The sequence below is a fragment of the Diplotaxodon limnothrissa genome, linkage group LG2 (genome assembly GCF_057381915.1).
Source record: "Diplotaxodon limnothrissa isolate DT_005_m linkage group LG2, D_limnothrissa_male_GT1.1, whole genome shotgun sequence".
NCBI lineage: Eukaryota > Metazoa > Chordata > Actinopteri > Cichliformes > Cichlidae > Diplotaxodon > Diplotaxodon limnothrissa.
This window is the reverse complement of record NC_140597.1, coordinates 35965400-35986943: the sequence shown is the minus strand read 5'-3', so window position 1 is coordinate 35986943 and position 21544 is coordinate 35965400. Positions and strand designations below refer to the sequence as shown.

Sequence of the window (21544 nt, the reverse complement as noted above, 5' to 3'; positions counted from 1 at the left end):
GTACTTCAGGTACTGTGTGATTTGCAGCTTAAGATCCACCAGCAAAACTTCTTCTTTCGGGTGCTCCTTCTAGGGGTCACCACAGTGGATCATTTGCCTCCGCCTCACCCTGTCCCTAACACCCTCTTCTATCACACCAACCCTCCGCATGCTCTCCTTTTACAAACCTTCTCTGAGACCCCTCTATTTTCCTCCTGCCTGGAAGCTCCATCTTCAGCACCCTTTTCATCAGTGCCACCTTCTTTAAACCATACATCATACTAGGTCTCACTACTATCTTCTAAATCTTCCCTTTCACTCCTGCTGCTGTCTTTCTGTTACAAATCACCCCTGACCTCCACCCTGCCTGTCCACTGCTTTGGTTGGTTCGCCAAAGCAATAGTATTTAAGATAAACCAGCAAAAAAACCAAAAAACAACAACAAAAAACGGTAATGAAAGATTAGAGTTAATGAACAAAGGAGGGAATCACCAATCAAGTATCATATTCGTAAATAACTCGTGTTTTGGTGCTTACGGATAATTTTGAATAGAGTCGTATTGTGCCACTCTCGCTGTCAGGTAAAGGTGTCGCCTGTAGATGGCACCCTCATACAATTAACTAGTCGGCACTCGGGGCCTGCCCCCAGCCAATCACAGCGCAGCTTTAAAGCAGTTCAATAAAGTTCGCTTTTTCCGCTGTGTGACTTCGCGCTAAGAGGAAACAGTCGCTTCTTGTCCGTGCAAAAGATGTGGGCGAACAAACCTACTCTGGCTGAATGTAACACAGTCAGGCTCGAAGTGACAGATACGAGCAAAAAGAGCCTGTTTTAAGGAAGGAACATGTATCTATGGCGCTTCTCCATCGCCATAACCCTCGGCTTGGTTTGGTATTGCTCAGACTGCGGACGCACACTGACTCAGTACTTATGTTTTCTTCTTTGCATTTCCACCCCGCTGCTGTCTGCAGTCAGCGGGCGAGAGAGCGGCACACAGACGGACGAAGAGGCGAAGGACGACCCAGTTCAGGTAGTTTGCGCAGTTGTTTGTGTTAAAACTAGTTGCAAAACCACCGTAGAAGTGTTAATAATTACAATTGTGAGCGTGAGGTGCGTTTCACAGTCACGTGATGGTATTTTGTATCACCTTATCACCCTTCTATGAATCACCGGTGAGGGTTGAAATGAGGGTTGTTGCTTGTTTTACTCATAATTTTAACAAAAGACCACACCAAAGCGTAGGTGGGTCATCTCCCATGTTTACACACATACCTGAACTCTGAAAATGTACATTAAAAATGAAAGTGTCCAGAGTCCTGCACTTTAATGCTGCAATTTTATAGCTCCTGGCTTTTAATTCACAGTGTTCCTGTTTTCCAGGAAACTGTTGTTGATGACTTGATTGATGGAGACACACCGGACCTGGCTGTGCCGCTGGAGTCTCAGTATCCACACGTGAAGAGATCTTTGCAGCAAGGTGAAGCATGTCTTTTGCAGTGGAGTAATTTGTCTGTAGAGGACGGGACTGTGTCTGTCATTGCAGGTTAGCAGTGCTTTACACGAGGACCGAAAGTGAGGGGTCAAAGTCGGGCCTGTCTCAGCAGATTTTCAGTTCTGTTTTGACTTGATATAGTTGGAAAGAACAGTTTTGCGTTGACACAGACTGGAACTGGAGCTCCTGTTACACAGAATGTGGAGGGATTTCAAGGAAGAAAAAGCTAACCAGCACACCCACAGCAGATGGGTATGCTACACATCACTGTGGCTGTTAAGCAGGAAATAAGATGGAGGTTTTCATAAAGCTTTGTGTTTATTTATGCGCTTTTGAGCACTGGTAATTGGTTTGTGGTAAGCCCAGACCATATGAGGTTTTTAAACAGTTTTTCCTCTTCCTGCAGAGATCTGCAAACCTGTGACAAAGTAAAAAGATAATATAGCTTCTTTTTCTTCTTCCTGTTTTTATAATGATACAAATGAATATGCTGTCTACCATTTGGAGCTTATGTCTGTATCTATTGGGCACCACAAACATATCTAAAGTCACTCTAGAATATTTAATAAGAACACTTTTTAATTTTGCATAAATCTTGTTTCATTTTTATACAAACAAAATAGAAAAATGCCAGATAGTTTGCAGGTGTCTTGTACATTAAATATGCACCCACCTGGAAGTTTGATTGGTGCACCCGTTTAGCTGCCCCTAATTCAAAAATCTAATTGGCCAAATCGCATGGCAGCAACTCTGTATATTTAAGAATGCATACAAATCAAGGTGACCTGGTGACATTTGAAGTAGGCATGAGGAATGGGAAGAAAGGTGACTTTAAATTTCGTTGAATGTGACATAAGGTTTTGGTGCTACATGAGTTGGTCTGAGTATTTCGCAAACTGCGCATTTACTGGGGTTTTCACAGCTCTCGTTCTGGTTCTCGTTTACAGAAAATGGACTTAAAAAAGAAAATATCCAGTGAGCAGCGGTTCCCTGGGCTTAAAATGCTTTGTTGATGCTAGAGGTCAGAGGAGAAGTTCGAGTCAGAGTTTGGAGTAAACAACATGAAAGCGTGGATTCATCCTGCCGAGTATCAACAGTTCTGGGTGGTGTTGACGATGTAATTGTGTAGGGGATATTTTCTTGGCACATTTTAGCGCTCTTAGTACCAACTGAGTATTGTTGAAATGCTACGGCTTATCTGAGTATAGTTGCTAACGATGTCCACCCTTTTATGATCACAGTGTGCCCATCTTCTGATGGTAGCTTCACATCATAGATGTAAGGCAGACAAATTTGCAGCTGTGGTGTGATGCTATCATGTCAATACGATTAAAATCTCTGAGGACTGTTTCAGCAAGTTGTGGAATCTGTGCAAAAAAGAAATATGGCTGTTCATAATGCAAAAGGAGTACTAGCAGGGTGTAACTAATGAAGTGGCCAGTTAATTGCTAAATATTAATAATTCTCAAATATCCCTGCAAATTAAATGAGAAACTGTAACAGCCCCACATTAACATTGTATTTGATGTTTCTCAGCGTATCTGTGAAATAAAACTGAAGTTGTGCTAATATCAAGAAAACAACAGCAAAAAACCTGCTCAGTGAATTCACAGCTGAGTAGCTGAACTCCAGATGGCCTGGTCTTCAAAATCTCGTCGCGGAAATGTGTGCCAAGATTTATATAAATAATTCTGGACTTCAGAAGTGGGAGCTTGAATTTTTCTTTAAAAAAAAAAAAAAAAAAAAAAAAAGCTTAAAAGTCAGCGCAGTTGTTGAATTTGATGCTCAGGAGGTGAGCATGGGAGCACAGTGTGAATGTAACTTTCCTTTGTGACTGACTTGCTGTGTGCCTGCTGTCCTCGCAGTGTTTGAATGCGCCTACGCTCAGCTCGTCCTGCCTTGGTACACCGTCCCCGAGTCGTGCGAGCAGCAGCCCCTGCACCAGGTTCTCAGCAGGGAATTCGACTTTGTAATCGACCGCATCATTGAAAGGGCCAAAGACTTTGATGTCTCCCACGCAGTCGTGGGCTCCATTCGGATTTTGACCCAGCACTTGCATAACGCGAAGCAGTCTGACAGGTGACGCTTTACACTTTCTTTTATTTAATAGGATTCAGAATTCATGCTGTTGCTTCTTTGCACTCAGTAACATTTGAGAACTCTATAAATACCTCCAGTGTTTTTTATCACCTATGAATAATTTACTTTTTACTGTACCTTGCGATAATGCATTTTTCCTAAGGCACATAGTTTTAAGAGTAGTGTGCCACATCAGAATTAAGATTATGATCACGCACTTGCGGCGATAAACACTGAGCACTTACTCATAGTTGCTGTTCTTGTTCTTTTGCTTTCTCTTTCAGACAGCTCTTGTTTAGGTCCAGAGCAAAGGAGATTGCAGTTCTCCGAGAGCTCTCTGATGCTCTGGTATGTAACCTTTTCCCCAAATCTCTCTGGGGCCAAGAAGTCAACCGCTGTGCCTTAAATGAGATCATTGCCTTAAAGGGTAAGGAAGCATCAAATCATCTCTGCAGCAACAGTCTTATATAAGGACTAAGCCTCACATGAATTCTTTGAGGAGTGCGAGTTGTGTGTAATCCCTTATTGTCAGTGGCATTGTAGAGCTTAGACATGAATCTTAGGTTACATAAAAAGAAGGCTCCTTCTGCAGTGATCTGCCAATCCCCCCCTCAGGGTTTTGTCATTTTTATAGTAACAGATGAAATGCTTCATCCGGAGAGAGACTTGCTGTGGGGTAGGTTTTTGCAATTACGCATGTTGTTCAGTGACAATAAGTGATTTTTACAGCTGTGCTGTTTGGTGGTTAGAAAGTGCTAATTTCTGGCAACTGCTCATAGATCTGTAACTAAAAGATTTGGAGTAGTTGGCAATGTTATTTGTAGCTTCAGTGTTGCAGTAAAAATTCTGAATACTCATTTACTCTAGCAATATGGTTTGTTTTATCAATTCCAGTTATTCATTTCACAGAGGAGTTGATGTGACACCTTTAAACACTTAATATTTTGAGGAAATGCTTTAATTTTCTCTTATTGCAAGTTTTATGCGAGCACTGTCTTAAATATAAAGCTGGAACCAGCATGTTGTATCTTGCATAATATGTGTAAAATCCGAAGTGTGCATGACACGTGCTTCTTTTATGGGGATTGTAGGGTCTGTATGCATAAGTATCAGGGGTGTGTCTAGCGCTGCTTTTCTGCTGGCTATTTTGAAGGTGCAAGTGGCTTTGTTACTGCTTCTCCTTTGGATTATCACCAAACCTCAACGCTTGCACGTGCAATACATACATGCTTAAGTAAAGTACCACCAGAATTACCTCTGAGAAATACACCTACAGTATTTGGTAACTAGAATAATCAGGTTGCTGATCAGTTGGGTCATTACTTTTCTTGTTTTACTGATAGTCTGGTTAAAGCTCCATTCCAAAGACCTAACTCAAGGGATGAACCAGTGTTGTATGAACAGGCAACTTTGCAAAGAACCCATTTTGAATTGTGCTTTCAGGGACTTTGTTGCTAACAGCATGTGACAAAAACTCGTCATTTGTTCCCATTTCTTTTGCTGAATTTATGAAAAACCCCAAAGACAACACAGTTTGACAGCAACAACAAGGTGATTCTCAAAGAATTCAAATTTGGCAACATATTTTGGCATGCTGTGCAGTGTCTTTAGTTAAAAAAATAATAATAAAAATGAGTAAACTGGACAAGTAGAGGGTGGGTGTCAGGCACTCTTTCATATGAAAAGGAAACTAACAGAAAAGACTGTAGCCCTCTATTTTCTAGCACCCCATACTACCATAAATTGAACGAGTAGTTAAGGAAATAGATGGATAGAAATCTAGATTTCAACACTTCCAAGTGGAAACTGAGTGGGTGTGTGTGGGGTGGGGGGTACGCTTTTTAATTCCTTACATGCTCTCAAAAGTTGGCTGATTTAGTTTGTTTACTGATAATCCAGGTTTTTAGGCTTTGTGGGTAACTCAGTGGTAGCTCCCCATCAAAACACAAACTGAAGGGTGTTCAAACCACAAAAGCAGATTAATTAACATATAAATGATTTGTTTTTGTCTTACAAGCTTTCATAATGAGAAAAGGCAAATTTATATTTTAAATGAAAAAGCCTTTTAATCGAGGCTACATAACAGCAAAAAACCTTTGAATGAATACAACAAACTCATACAGCGGTTGGAACAAAACCCCTAAAAAGTCAAGTTGCATGTAATTTGCAAAGCAGTTTAAGTGCAGTGTTAAACGGTGAATGTTTTGTCTTAAACGCCTGCGTGGGAGTCCTAGGTTACTGCGATGCTGCAAAGCTAACTGGAGAGTCGCCAACAGGCTGTGACAGTTGCTACTCTTGTGGGACCTGCTTAGCAAAAAATGCAATCTGACTCGAGCCGCCATAACTCAAGGCTGAATTTAGAGGTTTTTAAACAGTTGAGGATGCTGCCCATCAACTCAGTTTTCCTGGCAGCAACTTGCCAGCCACCTCAAGAGCTATGAGGCGTAGGTAACACAACCTTGCAGGATTACACTAAACTAACAACTAACCAGGAGGCCACTGTTAAGTGTTATTTATTCAGGCATATCGCAGGGATTTCGGGCTTCTCACCAAAAAATGAGTGCATTTCCCAGTACATTTAGCCAGTCATTTAACTGTTGGAGCTACAATTACTGATCAAATAGCAATATTAGTGATTCAAACAGGACCGTGTATTAATGTTGGCTGTTTTCTCAGGATTGGGACATTTGGTTGCATGGCTGTCTGACCCCGACAATCTGAACCAGCTAGTGGTGAGCCAGCTTGCCATCGTGACATCCAAAAACTCAGTGGAGGAGCTCTATGGATCAGACACTGAAAAAGCCTCTCTGGCTTCACAGGAGAGCAAAGGCGAGGGGGGAGATAGTGATGTGTGAGTGGCTGTCATCTTTTGCACCCCGCTGACTTGACTGAACCGTAGTGAGCCTCAAAGCAATGACTGTAACTGCCACCTTCTGCGTCTGAAATTGGAATTGACCTGGATTTGTTTGGTGGCTTTTTTTTTTCTTCTCTCCCCCCGCAGGAGCTTGCACGGCACAGGGAATTCAGACGGCACCAGGACCAAGGGTAAAGGGAAAGGTGTGTTTAGTGATCGAATTGTAGCAGCTTATTCAATCCAAAGCTCTGAAACTGTGGGAAATGGTACATGCGGTTTCTAGTTTTATCCTTTTACCAGCAAGAAAACATTTTAAACTTGAGGGAGAAGGCAGATGGAGTGGGTGGTGGGTGTTCTGAGGCTAGATGACCGCGCTTGTGCAATGTCTTGTACTACAACTGTTTGATGAATGTGTTGCGAGCTATGTGACATGTTGATTTCCTTTACCAGCCTCCCTTTCAGTGCAGAATTAGTCCCCTGTTTATCTTGCTTGTGTGTCCAGAAGGCTAATTACACAAACCTCAAGCAGAATGCCAAATAATTCCTGCCATGTCTTCATGCAACTCTGATCAATCCAACAGTAATGATGTCTTAATAAGAATGGATTATGTCAGGATAATGAACCTTGTGATATAAGATAAGATAACTCTTTATTGTCATTGCACAGTCATACATAGTACAGTAGTACAATGAAATTGGAAAAACTGTCCTACGTCGGCACTACATATAACGCAACACGACACGATATGACACATCACAACGTAACAAACAACACAACACAGTATATTAACTTAGTATAAAAAAGAAGAATAAGTGTATGTGTATTGCACACTGTTATTATTGCACATTAATTATTATTGCACCTTGTTATAAATATAAATATTATTGTTATCGTTTTAAACATTGTTACCTCCCCCTAAAAAGTCCAGGGAGGTATCCAGTCAGGTCAGCTATTTACATTGATCAGGGCTATTGCCCTGTTGTAAAAGCTGTCCTTGAGTCTATTTGTTCGGGACCTCAGCAGCCTGAACCTCCTGCCAGACGGCAGCAGCTTAAACACCCGGTGTCCTGGGTGTGTGCAGTCCCGTAGGATGCTGCGTGCCCTCTTGAGACAGCGAGTGCTGTACAGGTCCTTCAGGGAGGGAAGAGGATGTCCAATGATTTTTTTGGGCCATGTTGATGACCCTCTGGAGTGCCTTTCTGTGTGCTGTGGTGCAGCTGGAGAACCACACACCGATGCAATATGTCAGCACACTTTCAATGGAGCAGCGGTAGAAGACGGTCAGCAGCTCCTTCTTCAGGTCCATTTTTCTGAGGATTCTCAGAAAGTGGAGACGCTGTTGGGCCTTCTTTAAGACCGCAGAGGTGTTAGAGCTCCATTGGAGGTCTGTGTCTATGTGCACACCCAGAAACTTGAAACTGGAGACCCTTTCCACGCACTCCCCGTTGATGCTGACAGGCTGCAGCTCGGACTTCCTCCTTCTGAAGTCAACTACCAGTTCTTTTGTTTTGGTGGTATTGAGGTCCAGGTTGTTGTCTGCACACAAATCTGACAGCCTCTGAACTTCAGCTCTGTATGCAGTCTCATCTCCCCCTGAGATGAGCCCCACCACAGTGGTATCATCTGCAAACTTGATGACTGTGTTGTCTGGGTGGGAACTAACACAGTCATGTGTGTACAGAGTGTACAGTAGGGGACTCAGTACACAGCCTTGTGGAGAGCCGGTGTTGAGGCTGAGGGCTGAGGAAAGATGAGGCCCCACTCTAACTCTCTGTACACGGTCTGAGAGGAAGTCTCTGATCCAGCGGCAGGTGGTGGAAGGAAGTCCAATTTCCAGCAGTTTATCTATTAGTCTGTCCGGGAGTATCGTATTGAAAGCAGAGCTAAAGTCAACAAAGAGCAGCCTGGCGTAACGGCCCTGCACTTCCAGGTGAGAGATGGTGGTGTGGAGCGTTGTAGCAATGGCATCTTCAGTTGATCTGTTAGCTCTGTATGCAAACTGGAGCGGGTCAAGTGTGGGTGGCAGGCAGGACATGATGTGACGTCGGACCAGTTTCTCAAAGCACTTCATTATAACAGGTGTTAGAGCAACTGGTCGGTAGTCGTTGAGGCTGCTAATGTTAGTACGCTTTGGCAGTGGGACAATTGTGGCTGACTTTAGGCACGGCGGGATGCAGGACTGGGACAGTGAAGTGTTGAAGATCTTAGTGAAGACCCCAGCCAGCTGGTCTGCACACTCTTTTAGGATATGATAAATATACAAATCTTCTCCAATGGTTGCATCAGAAACACTCATCTGTTATAATCTCTGACATTTATTTCAGTCTGATGTGATTTTTATTAATTGTTATGCTGTCACATAGATCATAAAATTGAAAGGCTGATCATGCTTGCCTGCTGTCATGCCTAACTGAGCACGTGCTGTTTTGAGACTACTTTTTCTCTCACATTGTCTCACCACCCACTGTTGCTACACTTCCTCACAATGCAAGTGTATTCCTGTTTTTCAGCCAAAGTGGTGTTCATTATCGAGAGTTCGTTATTGTATACAAATGCATATTCGAGAGGGGGACATAATTTGAGTATAAATGTGAGTGAAAATAAAGATGTCTCTCTCGCAATGTAATGTATGTGTTTTGGGCTTTTTTCTTTTCTATTTTAGGCAACAAGTTAAAGGAAGGATGGTCAAAGTTTGTGCACAAGATAAAGTTAAAGAAAGCCAAGAAAAAGAAGATGAAAAAGATGGAGCAGGAGCGGTTGCTGAAGATCACAGCCTACAGGGGAGACTTGTCCAGCGATGACAATGTCAGCAGCAGGGAGGGCTCCATTCGCAGCCAGGAGGAGGAAGACTCTGACGGGGTAAGGCTGCTTCATATAATGCAGTGTTATAAAATGAAGACAATAATTTGCCAGACATAACGGATTCATTACTGCTTTTGGCCATACGAAATTAGGAAGATGGTGATCTGGAGGACTACCTGACAGCCGTTCAGGAGGACATGATCGAATTCAAGCTGTCATATGAGATGTGGCGCGTTGGCCGCTGGGCTGTCAGCATCCCGAATGTGAGTTATAAATATCAGTGACAGTGTGGAAAGTCCTGGAGGCTTGTTATCTGTCTGCAGAGGCCTTGTAATAGCAAGCACAATGTCCTTGGGTGACATGTTAAAGTTTTGAGCTGGATTTTTTTTTTTTTTAACAGTAGTTTACTACATTGTAGGCTGACTGGGAGGATGAGAAGCTAATCTTCACTGTTCACCTGGAGGAAAAAGACAGTCCTGAGAACCTCCAATGGGACATCAAGAAGAGCTACATGGATATTGTACACTTCAGCAACAGATGGCAGGTAAAAGGACAAATGAAAGTTCTGTTTTGTTGTATCTTTGTTCCCAGTTTTCTCCCTTAAACTGGTTTGTTGACTTCTGATTTGCACAGTTATATTGTAAGGTACAAGACGCTACAATTTTACAGAGAAAACCCCAAAAATCAAAGGTTTTGGTCCACACTGACACGATGGCATCACACAGTTCCTGCGGTTGGGTGCACATTAATCATGTCAATCTTCCACTCCACCACATCCGAAGGGTGCCCATACTGGATTGACATCTGGAGATTGTGGAGGCCATTGTTGTGTTCACTATAAATGGCCTGTATTTGTATAGCGCTTTACACATCCAGTCATCCACCCATTCACACACACATTCACACACTGGTGATGGCAAGCTACACTAAACCAGTTTGAGATGATTTGAGCTTTGTAATGTGGTGTACTATCAGAAGATTATGTGTAAAGTGCATCTCAGCACCATTACAGCAGCACCACTAGCCTGAACCGTTGATTCAAGGTAAGGATGGATCCATGCCATCCAGAAGTTGCAGCAGAAAAGGACTCATAAGAGCAGGCAGTGCTTTCCCAGTCGCTGTTTTCCTTTTTTGGTGGGGCTGCGGGAATTGTAGCCCGAGTTCCCTTAGCAGAAATGATTGAAACCCAGTGTGGTCTTCTGCTGCTGTAGTTTATCTGCATGTTGCTTGTTCAGAGATGCTACTCTGCATGCCTTGGTTGTAACTTTACGTTCCTATAAACTCAAACAGTCTGGCCATTCTCCTTTGGCCACTGGCATCATCAAGACATTTTCACCCAGAGAGCTGATGCTGAGTGGATATTTTCTTTTTCCTTTGAACACTAGAGATGGTTGTGGGAAAATTCACAGGAGAGCAGCAGTGTCTGAAATATTCAGATCAGCCCATCTGTCACCAAAAAACTGACAAATTCCAAATTCAAAGACTGTTAAATTGCCTTTCTTTCTCATTCTGATCCTCGGTTTGAACTACAGCAGATTGTCTTGACTATGTCTACGTGCATCGACTGCCATGTGATTGGCCGATTAGATATTTGTACTAAGAAGCAGTTAAACAGATTTATGTAACGAATTGCTCAATGTGTAGTTATCATAAATAGAATAAAGTATTAGCTGAATTTCATTCCTCCCTGTCATTATGTTAAAGCCATTAACTGAGGAAGAAGGAAAATCACAACCACAACTACTTTTTTGGTCCTCCTAAAAGTGGTAAAAATGACACACTACACTTAGACTTTTAGAACCGTTTGAAATCAAGAAAAACCTGGTGGGCTGGATTTTATTTTATTTTTTAACTGACAGGTCACAAAGAGTGAGAATAAATGGGGATCTGTCGGACTCAGTGTTCTCCTCCACAGGATCTCCTCAAGGGTGCGTCTTATCACCCTTATCATTCATTCTCTATACAAACGTGTGTCAGAGCAGATATGAAAACAGGGCCGTCATTAAATATGCAGAGGACTCTGTTATTGTCAGCTTACTGAAAGAGGGTGAAACTAACCACGGTCCAGCCATTGATGACTTTGTTCAGTGGTGTGAGGAGTCTTATCTCCAGTTGAACGTATCTAAAACAAAAGATATGGTTATTGATTTTAGGAAACAACAAAATGGGTACGGAGTCACTTTAATTAAAGGTTAGAAAATAGAGCAAGTACAATCATATAAATATCTTGGCACCATAATCAATGAAAAACTGAATTTTGATCAGAATTGCAAAACAGTTTGTAAAAAGGGTCACCAGCACCTTCACTGCCTCAGGAAACTTGCTCATTTCCACATTGGCCAAAAATTTTTTAGCTTCGTTTTATCGTTCTTTTGTTGAGTCTGTTTTATCCTTTGTTTGGTGGCATGGGTTGGTCAGCCCTCTGTCACAGAGAAAAACTCACTGAATCGGATAGTGAGATGGTCCAGTCGTCTGATAGGTGAGCCACAGTCTTGTTTAGCCTCCCTGTACTCTAAACAGGCTTTATAAATCCTTAAAAATGGTTCCCATCCTCTACGGGGTGAATTTCAGCTTCTTTCCTCAGGACAAAGCGTTATAAAAACAGCTTTGTCCCTGTTGCTGTTACTGAATTAAATAAGAACAGTTTTTGATTCGAAACGTTAAATTACTATATATGTGCTACAGTGAGGTTTATATTTATTAGGTATGTCTGTTTTTGAAGGGATGCCAAATGCTATCATTTTTCTGTAAAGCAAATTTACCTTGCGTATGGGTATAAATAAAGTTACCTTACCTAGATTTACTTGTCACTGGATTTATTTCCCTTCCTTTCACTAAGCTGAACTGTGTTTGGGGAGCTACGGAGAGTCTTGTTGAATGAAATCAATTATTGGCTTGATCCTCTGTGAATTGAATGATTATCTGAGTCATTGACTTCGCATGCAGGGAGGCACTGTGAAGCAATGTTTAGCACCGTCACTTCAGAGCAAGAATGTTCCTGGTGCAATCCTCCCATGTGCCTGCGTGGTTTTCCTCTGGATATTTGAGCTTCCTCCCACAGTCCAAAGGCATGGTGATTTGACTAGATGTGACTGTGAGAGAATCTGTGTCTCCTTGTGTAGGCACTGTGGTGGATTTAAGGTGGATGGATGATCATGTCCAAGTTGCATGCAAGCAAACGAGATAATGATACAGAAGTGAGGGGACGTCAATCACCTTTTCAATTAGTGTCTGTCACTTGGTTTTTAAAAAGTGCTTGTCAGTGAGCGATGAGAAGGCAAGCTATGTCCTCAAATCAAATGTCTAAAGGACAAGTTTTCATTCCAAATAAAACTTCTACCCATTTTAAGTCGTCCTTTCTCCCTATGCTGGTTTAGAAAAGTTTCAGTCTTGTACCAAAAACAGTGCAACTTGGGAAGATGTCAGTGAAGCCTCATGTTAAATTCAGATCAGCTTTAAAATGCACTTTTTTTTTTTTTTTTTTTTGTTTACATAGGATGGAGTCTGACTCTGTGTATATGTGGACATAGAATAGTGTAGACAGACTTTGCTGGTGGTTTCTACAGGTTAGGATGCTAGGAGTGCCACCGCTGCGGTGTGCATAGGCAATAAAAAGGTCTTCGTCACATAAAAATAAAAAAAAGAGAAATAAAATGCAAAATACACACCATGCTCTTATGTTTTAATTATATTTCATCTTTACATTGTAAATGTAACATTAGTGTTATCTCATGAAAGACTTGATAATTTTGGCATTTTCATTTACATTCAGGGAAGCATTGACTCAAGAGTTGAGGTGGAGCTGGTGTGAACAACAGTGCATGTATTAACTTCTTGGTAGCAGTATAGTGAGACTGCATTTCCTAAGAATTAAATGAGTGACCTATTATTTTGAAATGCCACGCGCGCTTTTTCAGTCTGTATTCATTACGAGGCGTTCCCAGCAGCCGAAATGTCAGCATGAAACATTGAGAAATGTTTTCAGTTATATTGACTAGTATTTGCCCATTCTACACTATTATTATTTTAATTATTATCATTAGTCAGAGGTGATTCCAACATCATATAACTGAAGCTTTGTGGATGTAAATGAAATGTTGTTATACTGATATCAAAATGATACGGATGCTTTTCTAAGGTGCATAGATGCTACAGATGAGTTGTTTAGCACGTTGTTAGGTAGTTACTAGGCAACATCATAACGTGCTAAAGATAAGAAACTTCAGATGCCTGAGCTTGCACAAATCCTCATCACGTACGAGGAGTTCACAGGTGAACACAGCGCTTTGATGACCACCTGTTACAGTTCTAAGCCTTCAACTGTAAAAACTGATTAAGGTCTCTTAGGTCAGCTTTAGGCTTTTAATTATGGTTTTTTTTTTTTTCCTTGTCTTTATCCAGGACTCCACCAGCCTACCTGGGGTCTTGGTGCTGGAGGAGATGGAGGTCAACGATAAAGTTAAAGAAGAAGCAAGAGTATCAGTGGAGCACTTCCTGCAAGTGAGAGAGATCACAAGGCTCGGATATGTTGATAGATAAACACTTAAAGTGTGTCATGTCTTAACAATGTGTCATTTTCCTTCCCAGGAACTGGTTTCCGATAATCTGATCGGCCACACTCAACCAGTATTTCAGTTCCTCTGCCCGCTTGACAAACTCCTGAATGAGGAGAAACATGGAGGCGTTTGGGGCCTGCTCAGCGGCTTGGCTTACTTCCTCACTCCCAGCTACGAAGAAGATGAGGTAATGTTTCACTGCCACTTGTAATCAACTAGTCATTTTAGAGTGTTTCCAAGGTAACGGAGTTTTGCTTTTAGTTCTGGTAATATTAAGAATGATTTCATCGAGGTTTCTGAAATCTCGTAATGTTGAAAAACTGTCAGATGGGATAAGAGCACAGAAGCAGACAGACTTGTGGAGTATGCCACATCAGTTTCTGGGCACACCTGATTGATTGTGCCCTGGTGATCTTCAGCCCAGCTGTCATGGGATGAGAGGTATATGACCAACTAACTAAACAAAAATTTGGGGTAGTCTAAACCTGCCATTAGACACTTATATTTCGGAGAAAGCAAAAGAAAAAATGATTACTCAAACTGTCAGCTGTAAACGTCGCTCAGAGTGACTTCCTGGTTAATATTGACCTGATTTCAGTTGTAGACACAGATGCACACACTGATTTCCTGTGCAAAGAGAGATTATTTTAAGCAAAGGTTACCACCGTTTCCAAAAAAAAAGTAATTTGGATCATTTTGATAAACTCTTGGCCTATGTATAACTTGTCTGATTGTATGACTGCTTCTGTTGGACTTACTGTAGTGCTGCTGCGTTCAACATTTATTTAGACAAATTTATTTTAGAATCAATAAAACAATAACCAGAATCGGCGTCTCTCTTGTAGTGCGAAACTATTCATTTCTACCTTCTGTCTTTTTAAGGATATTTAAATTAATTTCTAAATTGCAAACTCAAAACAGAAGTTAAATCTGATACGATGGGAAGCTTTAGAAACAGTTAAGAACAGTTTTTATTGATTTTTAGCTGCTTTTTTTTTTTTTTTACTTTTTGTTATAAGAAAGTGGTGCTAATGGTTGTAACCTCTGGCTCCAAGAGAAAGTGTGGAAGAAAAAAATACCATCTTAACAACTTTAAAAACATCCTTTTGATTTCTTTGCAATATTAGCTTTCCTTTTCATTGAACATCAGATGGACATTTATAGATGGTGATATTTTCTCTGATATCTACAGGTGCCGTTATTGCTCGTGTACAGTTGGTTTATAAATTATAATTATATTACCACATTTGGAAATTGGCAGTGGGTAGAGATCAGTAGCCACTGCCATAATTTAAAATGAATTAAACTAAAAGGCTTGCATGGGTTTTCTGCAGCTACTCCAGCTTACTCCCACAGGGCCGGTGTTATTGACTGTAGGTGTGAAGCACAACTCCAGATTGAAGACCAAAAGATTTGGCATAAAAAGCACAGCCACTGCCTGCTGTGGACAGTTTACCACACAGTTTCACTTCAGTTCTTTGTGTGTTTATAATTTTGCCTCATCAACGCTGGCTGACTGACGAACAACAGCACAAGCAACCGTGATCCACGGGCCGGTTGTACCACACACTGTACAGTGTCTATCTGGCAACAGAGCTATTTGTAGGCAGACGGGCCATCCCCAGCTAGTGGACAGTGAACGTGCTACATCTGCTGGACTATAAAATCCACTTGAATGGTTGGTTGTCTCTCTGACCCCTGTAATAGAATGGAGACTGCCCAGGCTGGGCTCTGCCTCTTGTCCTATGACAGCTGGTGTAGGCTTCAGCTTCTCCACTTTTATGGAGCGAATTGGAAATAAATTCCCAGTATAGTTGTCACAAAAGAGGAAAACAAAAATGCTATGCAGTTTTAAAAATGTAAAACCTTTTGAAAAGATGGGAATTGACTACCGACGGGTAAAATGTGGTATAGCTTCAAGGTGTGAAAAGAAGTCCCTCAAAGCAACGTGGAAGAACCTTAAACCTGCATTCTTTTTAATGGCCATCAGGGGGCAATACCTGTAGTTGTGAAAAGATTTCTAAAGGACTAGAAAACCTTGAGGACTTAAACTATATAAACTGACTTTGTTTTGTTCAATATGACCCAAAACCCAGTGACAGCGTTGTAAACTTTGGTCATTCTAAGTGTGGGAATTATCTGCAGAATGCTTATTGGGAGGATCTTTTGGGGAAGGTAAAGCAGGTCAGTAGGGAAGTAGTGATGCACAGTGGTACCCATAGCTAGTGCACATACACCCATAGTGAAGTTGAATTTTGGTCTGCTGGTTCACATAATTCAACTTGATAGCCTGCAAATGCATGTTGGTAGCATCTGTCTAAAGGTCAAACTGAGAAAATGTTGTAGACTTCTTCTAGAGCTGCAGAAATGATGTACAGCATTTCATGTAACAAGAAACATCATGTAGACGTGATGTAATTCCCCTTTAAATATTTCTTAGTGAGCAAACGTATGGATTCATTTAGTCTCAGCTCTGTCGTGGAGTACAGTCAGAAAGGCCAGTGCCTCAGGGACAGCCTTCACAAAGAGATTGTTTTGTTTACTTTGCAGAACTCGAGCATGCAGCCCGGAGCCCCAGATGAAAACACAATGTCATCTCTGCAACTAGAATCAACAGCTCAGTCTTTGGAGAACCACAGTGCCTCTGATGTCCCCAGTCAAACTCTTCCATCTATTATTATCTCCCAGTACGATTCCCCTTTAGAACTGCCTGAGGAGACTGACATTAATCCACAGCCTTCTGTTGACTCAAAGTCCTCAAATGAAAATGGCTCCCAAGAAAAAAACGAGGATTCTGATAATCCCTTAACCTCTCACTTTAAAACACTCTTCAAAGGATTTGGCCGATATAGATCACACGAGTCTCTGGCCTCAACAAAAAACGGCAGTGCGGAAGATGTGCCCGACTTGGGCTTGCAGCGGGAGGGTCCAGAGGGCTCGTCGTGGCTTCACTTCAGTGCGAGGTCCAATAAAAGGGAGAAAACGTGTTTTAGGTCCGGAGGACTGTACAAGGCGAAAGGAAAGGAGGCACAGGCTACACTGCAGAGAGGGGACAACTCCCAGGCTCTAAAGAACCAAGTCAACAGAGAACAGCCGGAGGCGACCAAAGCCATATTTGATCTGCTGAAAGAAATATCTGGTTTGTATTAATGTTTAAAGCCACTTTGTACTGTCATGTATACTTCACTCAACATTTTTAAAGCACATTGTAGCTTTTTATATTTATTAATGCATTCCTTTGAAGACTAGGCAAACAGCTGCTTTGGTTCATTTCAGTACAAGAACAAAATTAACCTGTAGAGACTTGAAACTTGCCTGAGAAAGTTAATCCTTTGTAGTGAGTATTTGGTCTGTGTGAACTGTCACGTGGTATTTTAAGGTGAGAGCATGGCTTGTTTTTAAAAGCCCAAGAGTGGTGTATTCACACTCTCTCACACAATGAAGGGCTGACAGCTGGCAGCCGCATTATGTTCTCAAAAGATTTTCTGCCAAAATAAAAACCTTTTTGCTTCGACGGTGCAGATTAAAATCGTGCAGGTCACAAAAGAAGTCTTAGACAAAAGTGCAGCCTTGAAATGTCTGTTTATATTCTTTATGATAAAAGCTGTGGTAGTTCAGAACATCTATTCTATTTGATATGTTTTGACACTTAAATTGGATTACATTGTATCTTTTTTATAATTTGGCACTTTGAGAGAGTTAAGCCAATTTTATTTTTATAGCTTAAACCTACAAATTGGAGATTTGCCTCTGGGCTTTACAGTGGTGTTGTACCTCATGTTATGCAGACGTCCATCTGTGCAGCTACAGCTTGATGTGCAGATGAACAGAATTATTAGCCCACCTATGACAGTATTCCCCAAGAGGTGTTAAACAGAGTGAGGAATGTTTTTAGCACAGGTAAACATCAAAGTTTTATTTTAGATGATTACATTATTTTTACTTTGCACACAGAAATAAAAGACAAACTACCAGGGGCCAAATGATTAACGCCACTGATGCCAACAGTCAGTTGTGATTGGTTTTTGTTGGACAGCCTGCCGTCGTTTACAGTTTTCAACAAGTCTTGCATGCGTCTCCTGAGCAGTCGCAGCCCATTCTTCTTCATCTCTTTAGTTCTTCCAGATTTGATGATCTTTTAGTCATCCAATTTAATGGGACACGACTGGTTACTGTCATGTTGGAAGACAAAGCAATAACCCACACCCAGTTTTGCTGCTGACTGCTTGAGGTTTTCTGTCAGAATTATTCACATATCCATCCTTCTTTACGATTCCTTCCACCTTGACCAGATTCCCAGTTTCAGCATTCAGGCACCGTTATACTCCCACCACTGTTTCACTGTGGGTTCTGTGTTCTTCGGATTGTACACCTCTGCTGTGTTTCTCCAAACATAAGCAGCATCTGTTTGTTCAAATAGCTCTAGTTTCACTTCATCTGTCTACAGGACAAACTTCCAGTATAGATAATCTTTCTCCAGGTTGTCCTTAAGCTTACTTTAGTCTGGCTTGAAGTTGTTTCTCCTGCAAAAACCTTGGTCTTCTTTAAGCCTACAGTTCCCATATTGGCCAAGTCATGACAGTTGTTCTTTAATCACATCGCTCACTAGTTTCCTTTCCACACTCTTCCCATCTCTGGCAGGTTTGTTCTTTATTGTGTGGCTTATTGAGTTTCTTGATGATACTTCTCGCACCAGTTCTTGACATGTGGAAATGCTGTGATAACTTTGTATATCCATCCCCTGCTTTGTGAGCATCAACAATTCTTTTTCTCAAGTCCAAACTGATTTCTTTTGTTTTTGGCACAGTGCTTTCTCAAATGACAGCTCAAATCTTTGAAGAAGTTTTTCATACTGTGTGTAAATTGGAAGATAACCTTCATTTTTAACTTGACTTTATAAGCACTGAGAATTACAAAGGTAAAGCCTGTCTCTGCACAGCAGCAGGGGGGCTAATAATACTGGCCCTTTTTTTTGTTTTCCTGAAATAAGTAAAGTTAAGACAAGCTAAAAACATGCAACATAGTGCTACTCGAAGATGACACTAACACTCTTATTTCCCTTACAGGAAACTCCTTCCTCATAAATATCTTCGACACTGTTCTGAAACCTTTTATGCCCATTCTGAAAAAGTAAGTGGCACCAGCGCGCTCCCACGGGTCAAACATTGTTATATCCCGGTCTATGAATGACTCATGAGTTTTGCATATTTTTCTCCAGGAAAGTGAACTCGTTCCTAAGAAAGGTGAACCCAACACAGGCGCAGATGGCTTCGTACATCGACAACCTGCGCAGCAAACTGTGGCCAGAGTCTCCTCCACCAACGCCTCATCCTCCTCGTACCGATGAGGAGAAGGACGAGACCAGGGATCGAGCGCATAACCTCATCAATGCCAAATGTAACAACACCTCTTTGCAGTGCAGCAGTTGATTTGGCACTTAATAATCCATCTAAAGTTTTTTTTGTTTTTTTGTCTTTGCCATAGATTCAAATGTTTTGTTCCTGAAGAAGACGGACATGGAGTCTGTGTTCAATCTTTTCCAGGACAGAGAGGAAAACAAAACCCTGGTTTACGTGAGTATCCAAACTTCCTTTTTCAGCACACCTCATTTTTTGTATCAAATTCTCACTTTTCACTGTATGTTGCACGTAAATCTTTGTTCTTTCTCACGTCTCCACTCCCGTAACAGATGCTCCTGTCATTTCTGTTGAGAGAATTTCTCCCCAGTGAGTTTTCACTGAATGAGAGTGCTGCTGTTCTGCAAAAAGTGACCGGCTCCACCAGCTGATCGGTGACCGCCTGTTTTTACCTGTGCTGAAGTTTTTAAAGTATCCAGTTATTTATTAATCATCTTAAAGTGCCTTAAAATGTTTGAGACCACATGTTTCGCAGCCTTTTCATACGTATATAATTTTTACTTCAAAAGTACTGTGAATATTTTGTATTGTGAACTGCTTTTGTATACCTTCACATGTCAGGTTAATGAATTGTGACTGGTGTGTACTGGAAAACATTCTTTGTGGGAGCCAACTTAACTTTTATTGTTGACCTCAAGAGAAGAAAGTGGCCTATACGTTATATTTACAGGTTGAATTTCACTCTGCATGATTTAATAATTGTTTTTCAAAAAATGTTTTCACTTTGAGAGTTTCTGTATGGTTTATACTCTGTTAGAGTTAACTTTTTTTCAACTATTGTGAAAACAAAATATGTCACAATTTAAAATTGCCTAAATGTGTCAAACCGCTGCCGGCACAGCTGTCAGTGGAAACTTGAAATTATGCAAATGTGAATTGTTCCAAATAAAATATTTTAATAAAGGTTATATCCGTCTTTGTGTATAACTTAAAATTAGACTGAAACTGTGTAAATGTGAGCTCTAAATTTGTTTCTGATACCAGCAGCACATTTTCTTTGAAGCAAAACCTGAGTAAAAGATGATTCATGCGGTTTAAATGGGTTAATCCTCTAAGGGAAATCGCGTTAGTGAAGTGTGAGGTGTATGAAAATAATTACGGTTATAAATTCACTGGATTAAAATACCTTGTTAACGTGCAGACACCATTTATTTATTTCATTCCTAGCGGGGAATGTTTAGCGGGGTCTACATGTTTGATATAATAACTGGTACGGTCTTAAAAAATTAGGCCAATTCAGATCTTTAAAAATGGGAAATGCTTTTGTTTTCAGTTCTAATTAAAAGAACGAAACAAACCCGATGTTACTAGATGAAAATTGTACATGACAGGATTATTCTGGTCCAGGTCACACAAGGGAGATTATGGCCAGTGTAACATTAATTTTTTCATTCTCCTACTCGAGTCAGGTAGCAACACCACTGAACCAAACTCTCATTTCCACAAGAAAACTGTTAAATCTGATTTAATCCTATTATCAGCCTCAGGTGATCAACGAGAAGTCAACATAATCTTATGACGAATATGCAAGTGAATTCTTTCCCAGACCATCAACTTGTTTATTAATTCACTTTGACTGACACAAAAAACTAAAGACTGTCTTGCAGGGGGATCATACCAACTTCAGTGTCTGTGAATTTTCAGGCCACAACAATCTATTAAAATGTAGGACATATTTATATCCCAGACAAATACATTTTCTGGGATATAAATACGTTAAATAATGGACATTACATTATGGGTCAGGGGGAGTAATTTAGCAGACATAAGCATTAACATTATATTGAAACATACTCACTGGCCACTTTATTACATGGCAGCAACTCTGTGAAATTATGGACATACACATGGTCAAACTGAGCGTCGAGCGGAAGAAAGGTGATTAAGTGAATTTGAACGTGGCATAGATGTTGGTGATGGACAGGCTGGTTGGAGTATTTCAGAAACTGCTGCTCTACTGGGATTTTCTCACATAACAAGCCCAGTGTTCACAGAAGAGAGAAAATATCCAGTGAGCAGCAGTCCTCTGGGTGGAAATGCTTGTTGATATCAGAGTTATGAAGAGAATGGCCAGACTGCTTCTAGCTGAGAGGAAGGCAAAAGTAACAGCAGAAGAGCACACTGGGTGCCAATCCTGTTAGCTAAAAACACAAAACTGAGGCTACAATTCATCCAGACTCACTGAAATTGGACAAGAGAAGATTGGGGGGAAAAAAACATGGACTGTCTCGATTTCTGCTGACATTTACTTGTTAGTACCAGAATTTGCCATTAACTGGCTGTAGTGGGGGATGTTTTCTTGACACACTTTGGGTTCCTTGGTACCATCTTCATTGCTTTGCAAACATCTTCTGATGGTTGTGTGC

General features: G+C 41.1%; 1 protein-coding gene across 2 annotated transcripts; it reads left to right on the top strand.

Moving 5' to 3' along the window:
• Window positions 1–703: 703 nt before the first annotated feature.
• Window positions 704–19645, top strand: LOC146639030 (uncharacterized). Of its 2 annotated transcripts, none has more exons than XM_085372647.1 (16): window positions 704–1007; window positions 1358–1454; window positions 3335–3548; window positions 3833–3975; window positions 6225–6399; window positions 6550–6605; window positions 9066–9262; window positions 9358–9468; window positions 9624–9749; window positions 13607–13705; window positions 13793–13948; window positions 16312–16900; window positions 18828–18891; window positions 18980–19158; window positions 19246–19334; window positions 19451–19645. In XM_085372647.1, exons 1-16 carry the CDS (start codon window positions 822–824, stop codon window positions 19547–19549), a joined length of 2580 nt encoding a protein of 859 aa, XP_085228773.1. In that variant the 5' UTR covers window positions 704–821; the 3' UTR covers window positions 19550–19645. The 2 variants fall into 2 exon arrangements, with proteins under 2 accessions (XP_085228773.1, XP_085228780.1); XM_085372654.1 differs by having other exon boundaries at window positions 704–1019.
• The last annotated feature ends 1899 nt before the right edge of the window (window positions 19646–21544 follow it).

Bases quoted from the DNA above. Each gene is read 5' to 3' on its own strand.
- LOC146639030 (XM_085372654.1), top strand. From the start codon at position 822: ATGTATCTATGGCGCTTCTCCATCGCCATAACCCTCGGCTTGGTTTGG. The intron at 9,469-9,623 runs GTGAGTTATAAA...ACTACATTGTAG, and splicing joins GGGCTGTCAGCATCCCGAAT to GCTGACTGGGAGGATGAGAA. The intron at 9,750-13,606 runs GTAAAAGGACAA...GTCTTTATCCAG, and splicing joins ACTTCAGCAACAGATGGCAG to GACTCCACCAGCCTACCTGG.